This window comes from Numida meleagris, chromosome 5, assembly GCF_002078875.1.
Source record: "Numida meleagris isolate 19003 breed g44 Domestic line chromosome 5, NumMel1.0, whole genome shotgun sequence".
NCBI lineage: Eukaryota > Metazoa > Chordata > Aves > Galliformes > Numididae > Numida > Numida meleagris.
The window spans coordinates 9,415,973-9,440,718 of NC_034413.1; the positions used below are offsets into that span (position 1 = coordinate 9,415,973).

At 38.7% G+C, this 24,746-nt stretch overlaps 1 protein-coding gene and 1 long non-coding RNA gene across 5 annotated transcripts in view; one reads left to right on the top strand and one right to left on the bottom strand.

Annotated features, from left to right (window-relative positions):
- The window catches only part of SHOC2 (SHOC2, leucine rich repeat scaffold protein), a 59,457-nt gene continuing 35,254 nt past the window's right edge, over positions 544-24,746 (bottom strand). For all 4 annotated transcript variants that reach the window (XM_021399607.1, XM_021399608.1, XM_021399609.1 and 1 more), the window contains exons 4-9: positions 13,920-14,050; positions 10,796-10,984; positions 9,312-9,434; positions 7,102-7,239; positions 6,489-6,606; positions 544-5,126 (exon numbers count right to left, since the gene is read on the bottom strand). In XM_021399607.1, coding sequence (XP_021255282.1) covers positions 4,918-5,126; positions 6,489-6,606; positions 7,102-7,239; positions 9,312-9,434; positions 10,796-10,984; positions 13,920-14,050 — 908 coding nt within the window. In that variant the 3' untranslated portion in view covers positions 544-4,917. The remainder of the gene's footprint in view (positions 5,127-6,488; positions 6,607-7,101; positions 7,240-9,311; positions 9,435-10,795; positions 10,985-13,919; positions 14,051-24,746) is intronic.
- LOC110400032 lies at positions 14,057-22,899 on the top strand. The gene is made up of 2 exons (XR_002439547.1): positions 14,057-16,301; positions 20,283-22,899. It is a non-coding gene; the product is annotated as an uncharacterized LOC110400032 (long non-coding RNA).

Below are 24,746 nucleotides of genomic sequence, written 5' to 3' on the forward strand. Positions count from 1 at the left end.
AAACAGCACCTATCTTAGTGAGCTGTACAGAGCAAAAAAATGCATTTCAGAGCTCTGTCACGTCAGCTTTGACATACCACCTTTTATTAAGCCAGAAGTTTAAATGCAGGTGGCAGCCTTGTAGGCAGCAATTTTATATCTACTTCAATTCCATCATTGCTTAAGTGCATTTTGCACTAAAACCCAAGATTTATTTCCCTTTTCAGAAAGTTCTGCAGTTATTTTGCTTTATGCCTTACTGTACTGTAGAAAAGAAGAGTAAAAGATTTTACCAACATCTGCCTTATAAGGGTGTGTAATTTGTATCTCTTATGAATAAAGTAGTTACTGTGAAACAATCCATTAAGTTTCCTCTAACTGCTATACTTGACAAAAAACCAACAAAAAACCTGTATTATATTTGAAAAACCATCTTGTGAGGAGTTACGAGTACATAACGAGAAAGCATTTCTTGATCACCTGGGGCACTGCAAAAACACAACATACACCCAGCTCATGTAGGACTAGAAATACTAGAAAACTTCCAAAAGACTCAGTGGCAGCTCATTTACAAATATACTATTTATAATGAATGCATTGATACAGAATGACTCTTATAAAAAAGCAAGGCAATCTTTTATATAGACATAACAATCAACATTACAATAATTCAGATTAAAAGTACATTTTTGTAGACTGTTTACACTCTTGTTTAGCTTTTAACCACAAAATTAGCGTGGTCTGGTATTTTTCCACAGTAAAAGTCCTGTGCAGTCCTGGTTAAGACCTAAACATCAGAATATTAAACATAATTTTCTGATCTTTGCCAGCGTAAAAACAAAAACCACTTGTAGATACTATCGTTTGTAATTGTCCTTACCGTGCCTTGAAGTTTGTGTTGTGCAAATTACTGCCAACTGCACATCTAATTAGAAGCTATCCTCGTCATGCCAATTGGATACAACTGAGGTGTGATATCGACCATACCAAGGTTTTTAGCTGAATCCAGATATGAAGACTCTCCAGCTAAGTTCGTACTGATACAGAAATTTAAATTCAAAACAAAACAAACAAAAAACACTCTGATAAAGCTCTGTGATTTTTAAATAAAAGCCATTTTTCCAACTCCCAGGATCCGAGATGATACTTGAATTTCACGTGATACAGTGGGTTTAAGTGCTAACCAGCCAGACAGTTTGAATACTACTTTACTAAATCATGTACAAACACGACCTTCAAGAAGTCTGAACATGCACTTTCTCACACAACATTAGCAAAAGATGGACAAAACTGCAGGGAAAACCTAAACCCAAAAGAGGCACTGAAGCAAATATTTTACAGCATAAATCCCTTTCCAAAAAGGGGTGGGGGTGGGAGGGGAGGGGGAGGGGAGGATATCTATGAATTTAGAAGTCTCCAATAGCATCTGACAAACTACAAAGTGCCAATGACACAGCTTTATGGCCCAGCTTTACACGCAGCCCTTCCGCTGTGTTTATACTAGAAAATTTGTTTAGGAAGTTAAATACAGGACAAGAAGAGACAGAACTTTAATGGCTTTACACTATACTAAAAGAAAACATTTTTGCAGGGAATAACAACTTTCTATTAGCAAATTTAAATGCAACTTGGCCAAAATGAGTCATAATGGCAATAAAACCTTCTTTGAGTTATTTAACAAATCCCTAATCTGTTCTATGCCTTACTAAATTTCCCTAATACTATGTAGTCTATAGTACAGTAATTCAGCTTCTGCTAAGTCAAGGCATGATTCAGGACAGTGTCTTTATAGAGCATATGTATATGCACATATTTTTATGTACGTTGGTGGAGACATTTTCATAACAGATATAAAGGTCATGATTTTCACCCAAAGTAAAGATTGTCACATTTCCCAGTAACCCCTGTAAATTACTTGGGAGACAACAGTAGGACAAGGGAGACAAAATATTTCATATGAGTATTTGGGAATGACCTGTTTCTGCACTGTTTTGAAAGAAGCCCTAAAGAATGAATCTCACCACCTTGTCAATGCTTTCACACATACACAGATGCACATATACATATATGTATGTATGCACGCAGACATACGCTCGTCAGGATGAAGTTATTTCCATTCATACTTAGTTGATTAGGCCCAGCAAAATATTTAAACACAGAGAAATAAACCAGCATGTGTCCAAGTGAATGTCATCAGGCACTAAATGCCATTTAGAAACCGCATCAGTTAACAACCCAGCATCCTGGCAAATGCAGAAGTCTGTTAGGATCAAAACAGCTGGAATTTGTATGGCTCTATGAATAGGTCTGGACGTAAATCCACGTGTGCACATATGGAGATTTATACGCACCTACTCCCAGTCCATTCCATACGGTTAATATCTAAGCTTTGGGATAATTTTAAAGAACCTTTCAAATGTTCCCTTCAGGATGTATAAAATTAAACTTCTACACCAGGGCTCGGGATTATCTTGCATTGCAACAACCATACTAATACAAAGAGAGGTTGAAAAAATATCCTGTTTTTAATATAGTAATGAATTAAAACATGGCTTTATTTATCCCTATAAGTGTAATGAAAAGAATACTTTGTTTTTAAGCGGGTGTAACAAGCACTACTTCGGTAGCCAACCCCTCCACAAGAATTTATGCAAGAGAGGGTCAGCTGTAATCATACGGTCAAGAACCATGTACCTTAACAAGGTGAATAACGGACGTATTTACAAACTAAGCAAATTTAATCCTGTCAACTCTTATAAAAATGAGACTGAGGAGCAGACAGGGAATGAGACCAAGATACTTGAAAACACAAGGGGTCGCCACTTTTTTTTTTCCAAAGAACCATAATAATCAAATCAGTTTCCCCTACTGACCTGAGGGCACAAATGTGGGTTTAGCAGTATATTCCGAAGTTAGATTACAGTCTTGAAATTATGCATTACAGCATCTTCATATTTTAACACCTTAATGCTGAGAAAGATTAACTTCAGGCAGAACTGTAAGAAAATAACCTTTTATAAACTAAATTCTAAACTGAAAAGCTACAGTAGATGTAAAAAAGAAAAAAGTGGGGGGGAAAGATGGGGGCAGAGAGTGATTGTGTGAGAAAGAAAAGAATATTACTTAGTAAAATCCAGTGACATCTACAATAGTTTTACAGCACGTTTAAGCCCTCTAAGGTTTTATATCTCCACCTGCCTTCCATTTAAAACTTACTCCTTGTTAATGAAAAGACATAGGACAAAACAGAATGCAACGCTGGAAAAAAAAAATTAGATCAAGGCAATACACGTAAGTAAGCATGCCTGAAAGCCAGAAATAACATTCCCCAAGCTTCTGCACGTGAAAAAAATTTCTCCTAGCATCAGCTGATTTGATTTCGTTCAAAAGATACAGTCCTCTAAGCCGCACTACCCCAGCAGCAACTCCAACGAGTATGAACTGGACAGCTCTTTAGTAAACGTGGAATGCAACCGCCTCGAGCTCCTGCCCTCCTGGAAAAGGGCAACTGGCCCTGCAAGTGCAGCAACAGCGTACGTTTCCCTGAAGCATCTTCTGCTTATTGAGCAACCAAGGAGGTTGCAATAAAACGGAACGTCCGCTCCTTACAGTGTTTCTCTTGAGCTATCGACAGCTATGCACAAATGAAAAAGGTGCCTCTTTTTGAATAGATCGGTTTAATACTGAAACAGAGAGGATGAAGTTAAAAAAGAATAATCAAGATACTGAACTGAATATTTTGAAGCAAGTGCCCCAGCTGTGGGGAAAAGTGCATTTAGTTCAGCAGCAAAACAGCACAGTGTGAAGATATTGTGCTTGGACACAGAAGTTCCATAATGGAAGGAGGTACAAGGCAAGTCAAGATATAAAACCATAGTACATTGTTACCAACTTTAAAACTTACATATATTGCAGTGTTCAAAAGTAAGACACATTCATTTATTGTACAAGGACTATAAGGAATCCTTAAAATTGCCTGTTGTAGTTTATGACTCAACATTGTAATAAAAATGTACATATATATTATTTCCTTGCCACTTAACTGTACTGTTAAACCTCGTGGAATCGTTACTTCACAAAATGAAAACCGCTTTTCACTGAGTATACTCCGTGTCTTTACCAATCTGAAAAGGTTTACTTGTGCTAGAAAAGACCAATCACAAAAGGCTCAGTTCAGATATGTTATGCCTGCAACTGATAACTCAGGGAAGCAAGACTTAAAAGAATTCAAGCTCTTTTTTTTTCTTTTTTCCTTTTCTTTCGTTTTGACTGCATCCTTTTCACCTGCCAGTTGTTCTGATGAGTATATGTCTTTAGTATACAAACCGGTTGATAAAAATTCATCAGCAGAGGCATATAAATTCTAGATATGATTGATTAAAACAGAGCAAATCAAAATAAAACAAAATCCAGTGATTTACTCTGACTGTAAACAATATAAAAACACCATTTGCTTCAAATCTCAAAATAAGTTAAAAGAAAATCCCAACCTCAGGACACGTGACCCTTCCAGGTTTTGACACAAAAAAAAAAAAGAGGGATTAAAACAGAAAAGTTCATTATATAGAGGTTATATGTTTCTCTTAACTGAAAGTAAATCTAAGCAAAACTATCTTTGTCCCTTAAATTTAACTTTGAGTTCATTGGCAATTGCTTTAAATGAACTGGCATGTCCAGATTACTCAACTTCCATCAAATTCAGCAAAGAAAACTTAGACAAGCATTTTTACAGAATAAAAAAAATCTAAATGGCTATGATTCCTCTATTAGCAGAAACACATAATGCAGTCTTAAATTTGCCATCTTATATTATTTATATATTTATATATATATAATATAATATAAACCACATATATTATATTATATATACATACGCAGACAATTAAAACATTAATGCAGTTTGTATTTTGTACAGTGTATTGGACAATCCGATTAGCATCAGACCATGGCACGGTATGGTCCCTGCATCTTTAGGAACTGAATGATGAAAGAGGGTCCTCCTGCAACGATCTGAGGCGGAAGGTGGCTGAGCGGGCAGTTCTCAATACTCATTATTGACAGTTTGCTGCAAAGAGCCAGCTCAAAGGGAAGGCTGTGCAGATTGGGGTTGTCATTCAAATACAGTTCTTCCAGATTCTCCAGTGTACCTGGTTAAAACAAAATAATACGGAGAAGTATGTTTTAGTTCATGCAGTTTTTAACTATTAGATAGAAACTTTAAGCCCACTTGGAGACTCTTTACAACATAAAATCTAGAGTCAGTTACTCATCTGAACTCCTGTTTTCAAGCCCCATAAGTATTCTGTTTGCCAGCATTCACGCGAGAGCCACATCTGCTTTAGTTTTCCTTTGAAGAAGGCCATTAAAACATCTTATAGATAGCAACCGAAAATACGCAGGGTAAGAGAACAGATAGGGATTTTACTTTAACTGTTCAGCCCAGCACTTTGCAAAAGCAGGCAACAGTGAAGAGCTATCAAATTAGAAAGGTCTAGAAAACACTCATACCACATATTATCTACTATCTCTAATAAAAGATCTATATGATAGCTTTCACATTTATTAGAACCTGAAGATAGGATTGTGATACGCCACAGGAAGAAAGCAGGAGAGATCACAGCAGTGGATTTACTGAATGCAATAAATCCGTGTGAGAAATTCCTCCTGAATTCAAATTTTACAATGTCTCTACTAGAGATACTGTTATACAGATCAACCAGATGTTTGAACATGGAGTAAAGTTTCTTAAGATTTCAATACCTCCACAGCAATCAATTATAAAAATAAATATACAACTTTGAAATACACTGCAAACATACAAGTCCTCCTCACAACCCTCCCCATCTTCCCATCTATCACACCATAAATGTCTTCTGTAACCTAATAGTCTAGTTCATCTCCCATAAGAGAAAGGGCAGCAGCCAGGGCTCGATGTCTGACTGAATAGAATAATCCCATTCCTCCCCTTCTTTCCTTAGATCTCTTCTATTCCTACACTTCAAGACAAAAAAAAAAACCAGTATGATGCTTTACAAACGGAACTGTGTGCAGAGGGACTATTAGCAGAAATGTTTGTTTCAGTTGCCTACAATTTGCACAAGATTTTTGCCTACACTGTGGATTTAGAATAGGACTTTTACATTTTCTTTCTAACGCTGACCTCTTTCCAGGAATAAGAATAGGCTTATGACACATCAATACTATGCAGAAAAATGGCATCTCACCATTCCAAGTTAGGTGTGTGTCTGGCAGCAATTTGCAGAGCAGCTGAAAAAAGCTGCACCATTCATTTCACTACAGTTCAGACACATAAAGATCACACGCATAGTGATGTTTCAGTGGCGCACGTTTCACGTTGGGTTGTGTATATCTGGAAGTTTCACATTAATTTTGTGGTCTCCACTTGTGAGCACAATAGATGTCTATCTTCTGTGTCAGTAACTGCATTGGTTCAGCCACACCACACAAAAAGAAAAGAAACATTAAAAAAAAAAAGCAAAGAATCTTACCAATTTCCTCAGGAAGGTGTGTGAGAAGATTCTCTCCAAGCCCAAGGTGAGTCAGGTTGGTAAGGTGACCGATACCTCTGGGAAGGGTGGTCAACTGATTATTAGTCAGAACCAATTTCTAAGGGAAAAAAAACACAGTTTTTTAAATTAACTTTACTAGCATCTCCAAACAACAGGATATACAGTTTATACAGTAGTGAGTTCTACCCTCCTGCATTTGAACCAAAAAAAACCTTCTGCGCTGCAACACTTCAAACCTCTACTAAGCATCACTAAACATAAAAATAAGATAGTGCACAGTAAAACATGTCTTCTATCTTAAATATGAAAGTTTTCGTGAACATGACCGGAACCACAGAAGCTATTCCTGCGGTAGTAGCGTACTCATAGTAAAACATGGTTCAGCTCCTGAAAATTTGTTTGTTCAAAATTAACAGATTAATCTGCGGAAAGAATTAGTGGGGACAGACTGTAGAGGAAGTCGTACAAGGTTCTTAACTCTTGGTTCTATATCCAATCTCAAATAGTTTCCCTCATCAAACTAGCTGTAGTTAAGTTAGTATGGTGTAAATAAAGGACGTAAGATGTTTATCTCTGCCAATTATTGTTTCACCTGCAGATCCTTGAGGTAAGCTATTTCATTTGGCAAGGATTCCAGTTTGTTTTCCTCTAGATCTAGCTCTCGGAGTTTCCGTAGATTTCCAATTCCATGGGGAAGTTTTTTTAGGAGATTGTTTGACAATATAAGAACCTTAAAAAAGAGACAGAATTTCAGCAATGCAGTAAGTAAACAAGAAGTCAGGATGTGTAATAAGACAGGATCTTTTAAATTTTCAAGTAATGAAGTCCAAGACTAGTCTGCATTCAAATTATGGAAAAGATCTAAAAATATATATATCTACACATATTTTTATTATCTTTACTGGTACAAATGTGTAATTCTATAAAATAATTATTACAAATATTATTTTACATAATAATAATAAATGTAAGCCAAAAACAAAGTACACCTCATTGTTCAAAGTAAAACTTTTTTCCTGTACTTCTCTATCACCTTGTTATCCTTCCTCATAGCTATCTCAAAGCCATATTTTACATTGTTTGTTGTGCTTCCCAGGTCCTCCATGAAAAGTAGCATGCTTCCTTTTCTCCCTGTGTCTCTTTGGGTTGGAAGAGCAGCAAGTAAATACATGGATCAGAGCACTTAAGCAGTACATTGCAAAGATATTCACTGGCTTTCTAAAATCATCCCCTACTACACACTCACTTTTCCTAGAGTATTACCTTCTCTTGTTTCTCCTTTCTAAACTGGGAAATCCTGTGTTCAGGAAATATATTCTTATTTGCTATGTCAGTTAACAGAGTTACTCATTAAGCCACAAGTTATATTACTGTACCATTTTTCATCAGAGAAGTCCAGTAGTCCTTAGAAAAAAAATCAAGCCTCATAACAACACAGCAAGCAGAAACATAATCAATCACTGTCTAAACAATGTATTATCTAGTGATTTAACAAGGCACACCAAGACACCAGTGTGTGAAAGAGCACCAGTGCAGATACTCATCCTGGCTAAGCCAGACAAGGTTACAGATGCCTACAGCCCTAACTATCCCAGTTTTCACTACCTTCATGGAGAATGGAAACAATGAGAGCAGGAAAGAATAGAAAACAAGGCTGAAATCAAAATGAAACCCTAAGTGAATATAAGTAAAAAATTCAGCATTAGCACAAGCAGTATTATGGTGGCTTTCCTTTATGTGCTGAGACACATAACGGTAAGAATAATAATGCTATCATCGCAAATCAAGAAACAAAGGCAGGAACAAAAGAATATTACCTACATGCAGCACAGCTGACTTAGCAGCGCTGTGGGAACCTTCACTTCAGAAGTAAACATTGCCCAAATAGCTTTACGTATTTCATTCTTTAATTACAGAGAAAGTTAGCACTAATGGCTCTGAGGACAGCACAGCTCTCCAGCTTCAGCAGCTGGCAGAGCACTCGCAAATCCAGCTGTCAGAGGTTACCACCTTCCCCATCAAATCAGCCAGAGCCTTAACTTAAAGAAAGCTGAACTGCTTAATAGCTACTGCTCTGTCACATCTTTTTGCCACAAAATCTAGGAATTATTAATCATAAAATCAAATATTAATCAAAAAATCAATAAACACTGGAAACCTGCGATTTCAAACATGATATTTTCTATTGTCCTTTAACAGACTTTTTCCAGTGACTCACAGAGGCTGTGAAGTCCCCTAATGCCATGTCAGAGCTGCCCAAACAAGCACCTCCATCCTTACGCTCCTCCAAGATGATTACGTTTGACTGACTCTGCCAGTGTTACCTTGGGAAACAGGACTAAGGGACGAGACAGGTTTAGTTCATCATTTCCACCTATAGAGCTCTTCTCCCTTCAGAGGTGAGATTTCCCACCTGGCTGCTTACAGGGTTCACAGTGCAGCCATCTCTGACTGCAGACCATTTCATTACGTTTTTCTGATCCCCTTTGTTTCCATGCTGGTGTCTCCAGGAATCAAACCCAGCTCAGTGCCAATCTTTTCTGTTGAAAACATTTTTCTTTCTACACAGTTGAAAATATGTCTGCACTTAACCCTTCGTGCACAGACATTAGAGAGTGACATAAAGAACAACATTCAAAAAGCCATTCACAACAACCATAGACAGATTAAAGACATCTATTCAAACAGCATACCTATATATATTTATTTGGCCTTACTTGAAAAAAAAAATAATAATACTTTAACCTAGAGTAGAAAATGTCTGCTTGTAGGGATTCAAGCAGATGTTTATATTCTTCTCACCTCAAGAGAAACAAGCCCAGACACATCTTCAGGGATCTTTGTGAGTTGGTTAGTCGCTAAGTTCAGTTCTACCATACTAGTCCAAGTCCCAAAGTCCAAGGGGAGAGAGGTCAGCTGATTGTCCTGAGATTTAACATATCATATAATTAGGGTCTGCATTTGCAAGAGATCAACAAGGCATTTGAGCGATTAAACTTCTAAACAAAATAGCAGCTAATTATATTAAAGTGGTGACAATTGGTCAAAAATCTTTTAATTCCTCAGAATGTAATAAGCAGTTCAAATTTACAGTTGCAGAATTGATTTTGTGTTACTAACAAGAACTGGAATGGAAAAATTAGAAGTACGTAATTCAAAACATTTCACGTTCCAGTAGTTAAAATGTTCTTCATTTCATTATGGAATACAATGGAGAGAAAAAAGAACAGAAAATTCACTATAATGTACAAGCTGCTATCAGCAATGCTGAAATACTAAGAATACAGAGCTTACTAGGAAAAAAAAACCTCCTCTGCCAACCTGTTTAAAAAATAAAAAGTAGATAAACAACATAAGTAATGACATTACTCAAGGCTCTGACTTGGCTGAGCTAGGACACAAGGAACAGCCAGCATCTGAAAACAACAGATACATGGGGCTTAGGAGAATAAAGAGAGAGAGAAAAAAACACAAGGGAAATATACCTTAATGGCTGAGAATAAAAGCACCTTAAACTAAACATCCTTGTGCTCAAAATGCTGCTGTATTTGATCTAGATCAGATACCATGAAGTTATATATACATATATATGTAAGTATGTATGTCATACAAAGTCCTGGTAAACGTGAAATTACAGATGGCTACATGATTAAAAAATGGTAATGAAGCAAATTGAGAATCCATGCATGCCAAAAATTATTATTAAATAGTTGCTGAGCTTAGCTACTGCTCAAACATATTTTTTTTCATAACTTGTTTTAAAAACTGAAAACAAGCCCATTCATTGAAAAATGTCATCTCTTTTCCCTGGTTCTCTTCACTCTTTGTGTACACAGCACACACATAAAGGTCCTCTTTCCTATGTGCTCTACAGCTACTGCCAAAATCCTCCAAACTTAGACTCTGAAATAAAATATTCCAAAGATATTTTTCATAATTTTGTTTTTAGCCTAAACTGCAACAGTACAGAGAGGAGGAAAGAAACGGGTTACTCTGTATGCTCATGCCCAATTTGAACATCAGAGAACTTTGCAGCCCACTTAGCTGCTGTCTGCAATCCTGCAAACACAACAAATGCATAAGTAACACAAATGAAGGCAGATCAATAACAGAGTGACAGTACATTTTTTAAACTAATCCAGAATTGCTTCTGTATCTAAGGGCAGCAGTGTCTACTTGATCATGATAAATTCATTCCTTAAATCATTATGCTTGCCAGAATTCACGGAATAGGAAACAGTGCTCCTCATTGATTTAACAAACAGTAGCATGTTTCTGTGCCTCACCTTCATGTTCAGCTTGCTTAATACTTTAGCTCTAGAGAAAATTCCAAAGGGGATTTTATTGATGCGGTTGTGCTCCATATTGAGAGAGTAGATTGTGGAGAACTGAGACGGGCCACCCACAGGATAGGACTGGAAGCAGTTCCTGGCCAGCGTTAAACTAGTCAGCTTGACGAGGCTGGATAAAAGACCCTGTAAAGAGAAGAAAACCACCCGGGAACTTAGGACAGATTTATTTGAATAAATCTCTTTTTCCTCATGGGTCTAATTACAAATGCTATCCCCCAAGTCTAAATGAGCATTGCAACACTCAAACCACTGTTACATCTGATAAAACTTCCAAGAGCAGCAACCTCCCCTTGTAGTTGCCAGCCTTCACCTTGTTTCCCCTATTCTGCTTACATACTGCCAGATAAGAAAAAGCAAACATATCACACCTGAAAGCTTAGGAGGTTTTGTAACTTTCTTCTCCTCCAAAAGGAGTTTTGCTAATAACGCATTGCTACCTCTTGGGCAACTCTGAAGCAGACAGGGTGGCAGGCGTGCAGCGTGCACCCATCCTTGTGTCCTGGCTCTGAAGGAGCATGGCCCATGCTGCTGAGCCGTGCTTCCCTTAACCTTGTCGTCTGCTCACAAATAACAGCAAGGCCCAAAGAACCACCAAATCCATCAGACACCGCTGTTCAAAGGTATATTTCATACTTCAAGCTCAAATCTTTGTAATTTAATAGTGACCCATATTGCAAACATATCCATTAGAAAAAGTTTCCTTTTAGGCTATAATGGTTTCAGATAGCTGAACAGACTAGAGAAAAAGGCAGAAGCTTTTGGATATTCCCTTTTTTTTTTTCCTTTCCCGTTTCCAAATTATCCCTACACAGTTATTATTCCACATGTCTTGTGTTCAGAAATGAAAAAGTAAAAGGCTGGAGCCAAACTGGATAGCAATGGTTGCCCATTGAATCCACAGGCTCACTGTGCCCCTCTTCATAATCTAAGCAGACTCTGAAATCTCAGCAGCAAGGATTGCAGAGTTTATGTTAGATACGTGCCAAGCACGTTGCTGGAACCATAGGGATGAATAATGAGAGCTAAATTACTGCTGAAGTGTCACCTTGGCTTATTACTATGCCAATTTGAATTCAGCTCCATTTGCTTAAGTATCACAGAAATTGGAGATTTATGCATGGCATTACATACCATAAATAATGCAACAACTGCAATCAGGAAAGAGCGGTAACAAGATAATGATTCCAACTATTTCCAATATCGGTATTCCTGAATTGCTCTACGTGCACTGTAAGAACTTTAATATGGTTTTGTCACTTTGACCAGGGAAGGTTGGGTAATTTTTCTGTTCTAAGTTTATTAACACTACTGTAAGTAAAACGGGATTAAATAGCAATTTTCTACACGTCACGGCTAAAATTTTTAGCACTGAAATATAATTCTGGGGGCATCTCAGTAAGTGTCAATGAAGCAATTCTCCCCCAAAGACAAAATAAAGGGTTGTTAAATCAGTATTAGACATTAAAATCTAATCATTAACTAGTGTAATCTTTGATTAGGAAATACTCCTTCTAGCCGTACTTTCTGTAATTAACTGATATTCTATGTCCTAGGATTAAGCAGTCCCTGGGCTCTGTTACAAAAACACTTTACAGCTTCAGATGGATCTTGGCATTTCCAGAAGACATTTTTTAAAGCCTGCATCCATGCAAAAAATATTAGAAATATGTTAGTTAACACACTCTAACAGCCTAGAGTAATTAACCACATTCGAAGGAAAGTAAGAGAGCTTTGGCAGTGCAAAAAGACAGCACTCTTACATCTATGAAATCTGTGGCAGGGCTGCCTTCTCCCAATCCATCCTTTCAAGATAAAAATATTTATTAGGCATTGTGTCAGCAACCTCAGTTATGTTTGGAAATTCCAAAGTTTCTTTTACAAACGCAGTTCTTTATATTACAGAAAGCAATGTTTTATTTTAAACAGATTACAGCATAAATTATACACTTCTGCAAGTTAGCAGCTTAAATGTTAACATATTGTTGGCAAATATGTGAAGAAAGCAGCATAGCCTCTAAGAGTTTTGTATTAGGATTGAATACATTTTAAAGCAAATAATCATTCCCACATTATCTTTCTGTGATTACACTGTAGTTGCTTTTATAATATGTATGGGTGGGATGGGCTAGCTTAGCTCTCATACTGAAAGCAGCCTGGTGGCTTTCACTCATTAGCATTTTCCTAAATGACAGTTTTATCCAAACAATTATTAAATTCTCTGTTTCTCCGGGGTGTGTTTCAGAGAATTCCTGAGGAATACAGAGGAACAAAGACACACTAGAGATTAGAAGCTTCTATTCTTCACCTCAGAGTAAATGTGTTGCTTGAATAGACAGAAAACGTGGCTCCAGAACTTTTAGCTCTACGGTCTTTTTCTTTGCTCAAGCACTAAAGCAAGAGAACAGGTAAAACAATCAAGGGCAGCAACCATGAAAAGAAAAGCACGAAAACTGATTCTCTTCCCCTTTCTCCTGAGATCTTTGCAGAGTCAGAGGAAACTGAAAAATTGTACCAATTTTTAATTTTCATAACTGATGAAACGAGCATCAATGAGTTGCTGGATGATATGAAATGCATGTCAACAGCACACTCCTTTTCCAGGTTAAAATGAGAATGCTAAGGCAAAGTAGCTGTAGCAGGCTTTATCCACTCTTTCAAAGGTCATTCTTGCCTCATCTATATGCTGATAGAGATATCCCCATTTTCTTTTCTCTACTTCTACTTCTTCCCCACCTTCACAAAACACCTCGTATCCAGCTTGAATAATGGGAAGCTGGACTCCTTATTTAAGGTTTCCTGAAGAGGCTCAGGACAGCAAATACAATGACACGTGCTACTCCCACTTCTGACAGAAGTTGTATAACATACATTCTTCCACACAAGTTAGATATATCTAATACGTACAGCATTGTAATATTTCACATTACACATGTAGATTAAAACAAATGGTATTCCTCAGAACTGCAAGGCAAGAAGAAATTATTTTATATGTTCCCATCCCTCTGAAAACAGAGACCCCTTCCAACACATTCCCTCTCAAATCCACTCCATCTCTCACCTCCGGTAAAGTAGAAATATTGTTGTTCTCCAGGTTCAGTTCATCAAGTTCACTGCATTTTGCTAGAGACTTCGGAATTGCTGACAGCCTATTGTACCTCAGGCCAAGACGACTTAGACTGGACAGATTTCCTACAGAGAGGAAGCAGTGATTAATACATCATCATATTAACACCAAGGAACAGAACAAGGTTTGATTTCTGATTCCTCTGTTGCCTCACGCTCTACTTCTACTTCACACTTTTCAAAGGGTGAAATGAGGCTATCATCCCCAAACAGGACACATAGTTTACAGTGCTTTCCAAAGCTGAGATCAACTATGCAGTAGAAGTACACTGTAAGTACCATGTATTCTCAACTTGTGCATGATCTGGTAAGCAAGGAAAGCCTGTATCACATTGAAGAAGTATTCTATCCCGATCTTTTCACCAGCAAAGAACTCTTAATATTTTCCAGATATCCCCAAAATATCTTTACCATCCTCCAGAAGCAAGAGTCTTTAAAAAGTGATAGAAAAAAATTCTTCCAAGTTTTTCAAGTCATACTTAAGGGAAAGTCGAAGACATCGAAGGATGTCCTCGAAAATCTGGACAGTAGGACATGTTTTTTTTTTAAGTTTTGAATATTGCCAGGCCTACAGTTCCAGCTGACATGTATTTCTGTTAAAAAAAAACTAAAGAAGCTTGCAACTTAAGGATGTCTTCAGCCTTGCTAGTACTGGAGCATTTGGTACTCTCCTGCAAGTAAGAAGGTATTGAATTTCACTGAAATGTCAACCAGCATGTAGTATGAAGAACAATGCAAAGTCTTCTGGCTCAGTCATATATTTAGAAAGTATTTGTGCACGTGTATGTTTGAGTAGCAGAAGCTTCTAAACAAATCCACACAATTAGTCCTTGCAAAACGTTCCCCGTTTTATATTTTTACAGCCACTCATGGGACAACGTATTTCTTCCACACACTGAAGTACCAGAAAGATAATATTAGGAAAGTAATAGAAGATTTAACAGCAGCAAGAATAATCAGAAATCTTTTGTAAAAATATGAAGGGAGCTTTATATGTATAGTCTGAGTAGTTACGCATTAACTATATCATCTATACATACACACTTCTACAAAGGTTATTGGAACACAGCAAAGAAAGAAACAAACGTAGTGTACGAAATATACTCAGAAGCAGTAGATTAACTATACAGGAAATGGAGAATGAAAATTAATACAAATGATACAATGAGGTCCACTAGACAAGGGAAGAATCTCAGCAAAGGAAATGGCAAAATATCTCTTTCCTGAACTTCTCTGGACTGGTCAAAATATGCTGTAAAAATGACCCCACATCATTAAGTAGCTAGATTGGGAGCATACCTAATAAAAACTGAACTTTGGGAATGTTTGATGGTTTCACAGCTACTAAAATGGAGATTCACAAGAACAGTGAAAAGGAAAAAAACACCAAAAAAGTGCTCCATGTAAAAAAAAAAAAAAAAATCAGGTCTTACAAATCAAGAGAGAAGAGAGGATAAGTTTTCAGTACATATCTGATAGCAAGCTAACAAGCTTAGCAACAAATTTCGCTTGGTATTGTCAATAGTGAAACTAAAGTTCAAACGACAGGTACCACATGAGCTGCTTACCCAGTTCTATCTCCCACTGGGATTTTTATTTTTAAGTGCTTTCTTTCTGAGCAAGTATGCAATTTGCTTTTGCAAAAGCAGCAAAGTAAGTATTCCCTTAATCGAAAAAGGCATTTAAAATCCAAGGCTATCAATATTGCTCTCCAATACACAAATACTCATCTTCTGATGTTAAATCCTAGAGTACGTATACGTACAAGAGTAATTAAGAGCTGCTTTGATCTTATAATTCACTAATATCACTATGCATATTTGTAAGTAAAGTAGGGTATTTTATGCCATATTCAGTACAATCTGTTTGCATAAGAACTCGTCCTCACTTCAAGAGATGCACATTCTATCGTAAGGAATCAAGAGCACGAGGATTCGCCGATCTAGGGATGAACAAAGCATATCCTGACTGCACTCTCTAATTCTCTGTATTAGCATCTAACACCTCGCTTACTAAACAAGTGACAAGCTTGACACAAATAAGATAATAATTTATTCTTCTTCAGCACATAAACCTTGAGCTAGGCTCCGGTATTGATTTCTCCCCAGGAGTACAAGCAGGGCAGGGCTCTAGCAGCCAGCACGCTGCCAACTGTTGCCTAGCAATACGACGTCGTTGTGCCGACTCCAGATTGCGAGCACAGGTTGCATGGCTCCAGCTCCGCTCCGTTCCTACAGCAGTGTGGCATTTCAGAAAACTGCAACCAGGCAGCCATGGCAGTGCCAGACCCTTCACTCCTCATTGTGAACGTATCACGGTGAGCAATCCTTTCATTTCCAGGCATTCGCTTCTGCTGTCCAAAATGGCACTGATGCCAGAAGGGACCCCAGAGGAGCTGCAGGGCTCAAGACCACTGCCATGTCCCTCAGCCAGCCCTCCAGTCACCTCATTGCCCCCGTGCTCCTCTGCCTTCTCCAGTTCGGTTACAGATGTCTTGTACCGCACCACATTAAGCTCTCCATTGACACGCAGTCAGGTTGCATCTTCTGCAGGGTTGGTAACAGCTGATGGTGATCTGTTTGGTCAGTTAGATGATGAAGATCTTCTGCAGTTGTGCTTTTGCTGTTGGAACCACACCTCGGTGGTTCCTCTTCAGCAGCAACCTGGCAGGCAGGGTGACTCAGAAGAGGCAGAACTAGATGTTCACAAATGTGACAGTTTGATAACCACAACTGAAAAGCAGCTACTGCCAGAAAAAAAAATGCAACAACTAAAAACTCTTCCAACTTGTTTTCTTAGGAAGCCCACTTAGAAAAAAGCACTTGTAAATTCAATTGCCCCATGAAAAGATACTTCAAAAATATCATACTGAAGACTAACGAAACCGTAAAATCAAGCCAGGCATAAGCAAGTATGAACAGTTGCCCTTGGGAGTCACATTTCACACAGCCACCTCTCTAGCAGTTCTGTCAGACTTTATCACAGTGAAGGCATACAACATCCAGCAGCAGACCTCACATTGCCCAGCACAGCTCCTTGCCTCCCAGTGCTCAGCTCTGGAATGACCTAAGTGCAGAATTCCCTCATTTCATCGGAGAGAACTCAGGTCTCTCAGGGTTAGCTGTTTAATTTAGACAGAAATGAACTGAAAACTACAAGGAAGTATGCAAACCCCAAACCATTAAATTATATCCTGTTTTTACAAATGGGACTCTAAATAGACAATTTTAAATTAAATTCTTTATTAAAGATACCTCAAAAGTGTTAGTCAAATTAAAAATAAAAACATCAATGCAAGCCAATCCCAAAAAGAAGGGAAGACTAAATTAAAGCAGAACACCATGCTTATCAACACACTTTTCAGAAAGACCACCTGAAGTAGTTTTCTAATTAGGAGCAACACATCTCTTTCTTGAATACTTCAGAATCAAGAGAAGTGAGCTCTGATGCACCAAATAAGATAAAGAAATCCAAATACTTATTCCAAAGTCCTACTACCACCTTCAAAGGAGGTGAAACATGCTCTCTTTTTCTGAAATCCATCATTCTTCCTCTCCCCTTAGTTCAAATAATCCTTCAGATTCCCTGTCCTCAGATGAAGGGTCATTACTTAGCACAAAATACCACTGCATCATTAGTAAAACATGGACTCATTACTCTGATTTATACAGCTTAGTTCATCAAGCTAACTTCCTAGTTGCTTTTGCCCAAACATACAGATCAATTTAAAATCTGTTCACTCGAAAAAACTATTTTGTAGATAACATTAACACACAAATTGGACTTACAGCAGCTTGCACCTCAAAAACCCTTCCCTTTAGATTATGATAAAAAGTATACAAGAACTTCTTCATGGAAACGATCATCACAAGAACATACTACAAACACGGCATTAGTAAGCGCTTTTTCTGATCTGATAAATACTCTCAGATTTTTTCTTTGACTAAACCCTGCACGCTGTAGGTAGCCACGTGAAAAATAACTTACTTTCTATTACTATCTATCATTTCATAGAGCTCAGTTCACTTGATTCCCTAAGGCATTTTTCTTCTTGGAAAGATTAATTATTTCGCATACAAAAGGTACCAGATGTCATTGATTAACCTTAAAACACCACACTGAATTAATTTTGTATAAAATAACTACAATGAGAATACAGCAGAAAAAGCCACAAGAGGTTCAGTGAGCATGTTAAAAATTATTGTAAAACCCAAAGAAGGTGTGAACAAGGGCCATAACAAAATTGAAAACTTTATAGGAGAGTGTCAACGGTTTACGGGCGTTCGGCCCGGTTCCGTGACAAAGGGGACGGGGGATCCACGGGTCCACACCCCGGGAAAAGGGGAAAAGGGTAAGGAGATGGCCCTGAGAGCAAAGAACAGCGGCAACAATATGAGGAGAAACAAACTAATTCACTAAATAAGATATCGGAATGCAAAACAATACACTATAATACAATATAATTACAATTTAAGCTGATAAATCCAATACAGAGAGAGAGAATGTCCCAAAATCAAGGTAGGCCTTACTCTACTACCGACGATAAGACGGCTGGAGAGCAAGGTGCTGCCAAGACGAGAGACGGGAGGAAAAAGGGACGAGGTCTCGTGATCTGCAAGTTTTTATACTGCGAGCTTTTATCTTTTCCCTCCGGCTGGAAAAATGGTAACAGAGGAGCAAAGTACCGTGGGGACTGTAGTAGTCCTTCCCTTCTGAGAACCAGGTATATCCACTACATGATGTTATGATGTGGAATACCAATAACCAAAAATCACAAAACCATGACAGAGAGATTGGGCAAGATAGAGATGGCCAACTGTGGATAGAGATTAAACACTGCGTTCAAATATTTCAGCAGTGCTTGGAACCTAAAACAGCCGCAAGGCAGGCTGGAAGATGCCTGTATCACACTTTGCACTTATTATGTATTAGTTTTTCCAGATGTCTGCCATACTCCACGACAACTGTTGAACAGTTCCGCAGACTTTCAGGTGAAAGGAGCTGTTGACATGTTTAATCTAATCTCTTGTCAGAAAGCAAAACATTTCTCCTGATAGCTATGGAGTAAAATGAAAGGCTTCAGATAAAACATTTCAATCTCCACTTGTACGCCACGAGCAAAGGCCACGCCACTCGATGTCCAGCACTGCTCCAGTAAGAAGCAGCTGGCCAAGCAAGGCGTCCTGAATGAGAGCTCAGTAAGCACACTGCAGAGGAACGCAGAACAAAATCCCACAGTTGTCCTCATCTGATCTGTGGGCAACTCCTTCCTAAACCAAAGCCCATAGATTTGTATGAATGTAAACTCACTTGACCAATCAATTATCTAAGAAAGGTCAAATCCGTTCTAAAACCTGCAGGGTTGGAACGTTCTTCATGTTTAAGATCTCTTCTGCCTAATCACTGATGCTTTAGGAAAACTGCAGATGGGGAATCAAAGGTGATTTACAGGGTGGGGAGGTCAACAAATCAGAAAAAGCGTAGAAGAGAAGAGAATCCTTCCTAATCATTGCTACCAACTATCAAAGCCAAAGCATGAAATGTAGCCATATTTTTCAAAATGCAAAGGTACAGCAAGTTTAAGACTGCTGAGCAACACACAGTTTGACTTACAGACTCTGGATTTTACTGGCATAATAGCAACATGATTTGAATGTATTGTTATTTTTCTTTCTGGCCACCAATGCCTCTTGATGCATCAGGGCAGTGTAGGAGGCAGATTCAGGCTTTCAACTTAACAAGGTCAACAAGGTCCACTGTTTCTTGTCCTGCTCAAACCACCAATGTGTATTACCCTCTTTATAGGAAACTCTCCAAAAACACATTCACCTATTAAAAAAACTATCTAATATCACTTTAAAATGCATCTCTACCATTGTTATTGAGTTAAATGCCATTTGGAGAGAGCAGAGATTCCTGTCTACTTTCAATCTGACAGGACCAACCAAAGACAAGTCTCCTCATTATTTTGAAACTAAGACAAAAGCATGATCACATCACCAGATGTTTTTAAACTGTGATTCAATCCCATAATCATTGCAAACTGCTTGTGTGAAGATGCTGGCAAAAACTGAGTGACAAAGGCTGAAGTACTGACACGTACCGCACACAACACCAGTATAAGGCAGGACAGCACAAATTTAGTGACATGTTTCTGAAAATTCAGCTTTCTTAGCACGTGTTCAAAATGCACTTAGCTAACAGACCCACTTGTCTTCATTCTGATACATTCCTTTGAAGTACTATTCCCTCATGCCTGCTTCCTACGTATAACATTATGGGCTTTTTTCTCCTACAGTATACAAATCACACTGGAAATGCTGAGCTGCAGTTATAACGCATCTCTACATACTGGTTTCTGCATCTAGCTGCTGCGTGATGGCACATGCATTCACTAAAATACGCAGTCCCATCCTAGTCCTACCAGAAAATATACCAGACTGAAACACAATATAAGAAATATTTTCATAAATATAGATCAAATCAATCAACTCAGAATTAATAAGCCAATAGAAGCACGCTTAATTTTATTTTATTTTTACAGAAGAGTATATATGAATTCAACTGTATCTTTATAACTTATCTTCAATTTCACAAAAAAATGTGAATCACAAATCACAAATATCTCCCCCCTGGGAAAGAAGCACCCAGCAGCCACCGCCAAGAGAAGCAGCTGAGGAAAGGGAAAGCACCTCCTGACACTGCCGCAGGAGCATGGACTGATTCAGCAGCACGTGGCTCAATGACTGCCTGCACTTAGCAGCGACTGATACAGTTTTCTTCTGCAAAATTGTCAAGCTGTCCTTTGAGCTTTGGCATCCACCCCAAGCTGTGCAAACACTGACGCCCGGGCGTTACCTGCGCGCCGCATTAAGGGCAGCCTGCTCTTAATGCCCAAACAATGACTTTTGGAGGCTGCCAACTCCCGGCCCTGCTCCGTACCCTCCGGTTCTGCCATTAGAGGATGCGATGAGCTGTCACCTACCACCTCGGTGCCACCCAGGATTTTCTGGGCAGTTTCACTGCTTTCTATTGACTAAATCTAGAAGTGAAGCTAACAAGAACCAGAAACTCCATTCCCTTTGTGAGAATGCCATGAAATCCAGAAAAGACCTATAATAACCCAAAAGCTAGAATAAGAGTGGGAGCCATTGCTTTCAAGGTGGTAGAGAAGGGACAAAAAGGTTACTGTGATTGACAAACAGTAACAGAATCCAATTAAAAATGCCTCATTAACAGCACAGCCCGAGAAGAGTGAAATCTGACCAGATCTCTCATTCTGAGACTGGAAACGGGCTTGATCCTGCAGAGCACCAAATGCTCAGAGCCCGCCTGACCAAAGCACCAGGTCAACACGCTTAAATTTTAAGAACACAAACATTGCCATCAAAGCTGGAGTCTATCCACGGCTCCATCAGGTTTTCATTAAGACCAGCACATTTGTTAGAAGCTTCAGAGCAAGACTCCTCCAGCTTTCGCTAAGCCTGCTATACTTAAAAACCCATTTAGAAGTAGTTCCACTTTCTACAGAAAAATCTTTACGAGGACTTGTGGGAACTTTAAGCTCTCAGCAACAATTTGTATGATCTAAGCTGTGCGAGTTGTCGACGTCCAGCTCTGTTCACAACCGTTCCCATTTTATCAAGTGGACGGCACAGAAGTGCAGCAGTGCTCTGAAAGGTAAACCGAAGCTAGAACAGCCAGCAGCAGAGTTTGTGGTGCAATGCCGACCAACGCAAATGGCAAATCTTCCCCGGAGAACATTTGCTTTCATGCGAGTTGTGATTTCAGTTTCTGAGCTCTTCAGTCGAAGTGAAGGGCATGAATTGTAGGCTCTGAATGTGCCTCTCATTTTCCAAACCATCTTTTAGGAACGGTGCCATGTCAGACACTGGAAAGCGTGTCCAGTGACAGAATTTTTTGTGCTTTTAAAGCATCATTTTGGAACATTTACAACAGACTATTCTTTTTCTTATTAAAACGTCTGTTGCCTTAAATGTCTATGAATATGCCACATTTGACTATAATCAAGCTGCAGACGTAAACACGCAGAAGTGGAAAATTACAAAATAGTTGAAGAATCTGATTTTTTAAAAGTCATAGTTCTGTTTTTGTTGAACTTCCCTCTCGAACAAGCGCTGCTGAGCTTTTAAATAAGAAATTGCTAACACATTTATAAAGAGTGCTCAAATAAAGTTTTCAAAGAGAGAGAGCACTCAACGTGGAATTCGCAGCACAATATTTTCTAAGCTAGCTTGTAATCCAATGAGCAGCTAGCAGAAACACTTTACTCCACCCTAAATTTCCTCTCTTTCAGAAGTCCAATTACTAACTTTAATAATTTATCTCCTTTTATATATCTTTTGGATATTTCCTCTCATTAGTGTGCCAGGTAAGCATACTGAGATAAGATATCGAAAATAATAGCATATCATAATTCACACACATGCAGCAATCTGCACGACACCACTGAGAAGCTCAGATCCCACTATGATTTTGATTCTAGACTTGAGACTCTTGGAATGTACTAAGCTGTTCCACAAAGCTCATTTTTCTTACAGGAAGTGACCTAATATACAAAGTACTTCACGGTTTTCAATCAACAGAAATACAGATATGAATGTATTAAGCCAATATCTATAAAGCAAGACGTGAGGTCACTTCCTGACAACTAATATCTAAAATTGACATTTGTTACTGCAAGAAGGCATGCTTATAAAGTATTAGATCAAACAAGAACTTTGTATTTTTACAGAATGGATATGTTGGCTGTGCTACCTCTGTAATCATTACTGATGCATAATCCCTTCCCTGCCACTCCCCTGCATGTCACCCTCCAACGTCCCTGCCTTCCAACGCCGCTTCGTTCCAGTACGGAACTGGGAATTAGAAAACAAGCTTTAAAAAAAAAAATACTGGCGCACTCAGAAACCTTTCAGTGGGAAAATCAGAACTTAATTAGACAGCACAGCAGTAAATGTAAGCATTTTGCAAGTTTGGGTGCTTTTTTTTTTTTTATTCCGTCAGGCTGAGGGAGAAGTAGGGAAGGAAGGAGCCGCTGGGTTTTCACAGCAGCTTGACAAAACCCCCCTCACAAGCTGAAGCTGGTCTCCAGCAAAGGTACTGGTGCAGGAGGAGGGGACAGCTCTGGCGGTAATGGAAAGTCTTCTCCATAGCAGGAGTCTCACAGGCTCAGAGTATTAAATATTTACAACATACAAAAGAGTTTGGTCTTTTTTTGTACCAGGCGTGCAACCCCCAGAGCACTTCGAGTAAATTGGTGAAACACTGACAGTGCTTATACATGCAGCATGCTAAAAACTGGCAGTGCTAAGCGTCGTGAGCAATGCCGAGCACCAGGCCGATCTCGGTGAGAAAAGGAAAAGCCAAAACCTGAGAGGGAGCGTGAGGCTGGAAGGTGTGCCAGCCCAGCCCCACGCAGCAGCAGCCGCCGTGCCCTGGGTGTTTTTCTCAGTGCTCGCATTCTCTTGCTGAACAATCCTAACCACAAAGTACGCTGTAATACAAAAATCAAGCCACAACTTGCTTTAATGTTGAACCAAAACTGTGATGACTAAGAAATAAAGCCAATGTTGCTGAACTGGCTACGGCTGCCTTTTCTGTAACAGGCAGAAATGTAGGTTGATCATTATCATTTACGCTGGAGTTCAACACTTTTCCCTTAAGTTTCCAAGTCTGGCTGTTCGGGAGCTATTTGTGGCACAAATTCTGATTTTAAGTTTTCACTTCAGTGTTCAGCTCCTACACACGTTCCTCAGTACCAACAGGGGCTCTCCAGTGGCACACAAATTTAGCTGGTGTGCAGAGACAGGAGAGTGCACTGTAGTTATCTGCCTTCGGTGGTTTGCTGAGCTGCACAGCAGCGATGTTCAGCTCCGATAAGCAAAGTAAAGAGACAGTTGTATACACTTAAAAATAATTGACTTCAAAACCTTATGAAAACACTGTGATGAGAAAACAAAACAAAGAAAACACGCAGAAATCCAGTTTGGCTAGGTATAAACTCGACTCAATGCAAACAATCTAGGCTTACAGTAACTTCCTAGAGAAACAGAAGAGTCCAAACTTGATTGCAGAGTCAGCAATCTCCTATGTATCACAAATGGCTCAACTGCTTAATTAACTCTGTCTCTCTTACCCAGGAATCCTTCCTGCAAGCACAGCCACACAGCATATTATAAGCAAGATCTTTCAGGTCCTCTGAGAAGCTCAGTGACTGCCAGTCACTCAGCAGCTGGGTACAACTTCCTAGCAAGGAGCAACAACAGCAGTCTGTAAGCCCTGACGATGGAAATCAACTTGCTTATAGAATTTTTCCTGTAATTAGCACTTTCTCCAGAGAACTCTCTCCCTAAATATGAAATTGATAGTACACACAAGTGTTTTTAAAACAGTTTTCAGTAAGATTTACAAAACTGATACAAAAATAAAGGCTGTGCTTATGAAGCATGTAAGTTAGATGCAAATTCCAGATGGAATAAGATCTCCAGAGATTAAAAATATCATCAAACCAGGAAGGGAATTTAGATACATTGGATAGTTCATCAATGTAAACTCTGTTCAGGTCAAACTTTCTAAATCGGAAGCCAGAGCAACTCCACACAAAATTTTCTATCTAAAAAAGAAAACATTCAACAAAGTTCAACATTAAATATTGTCTAAGTGATAATGTACATTCTTTTCAGTATGTTGTGGTGATAAATAAGGGCTTAAAACCATGACTGTCTTGTTTTCTGTCTTT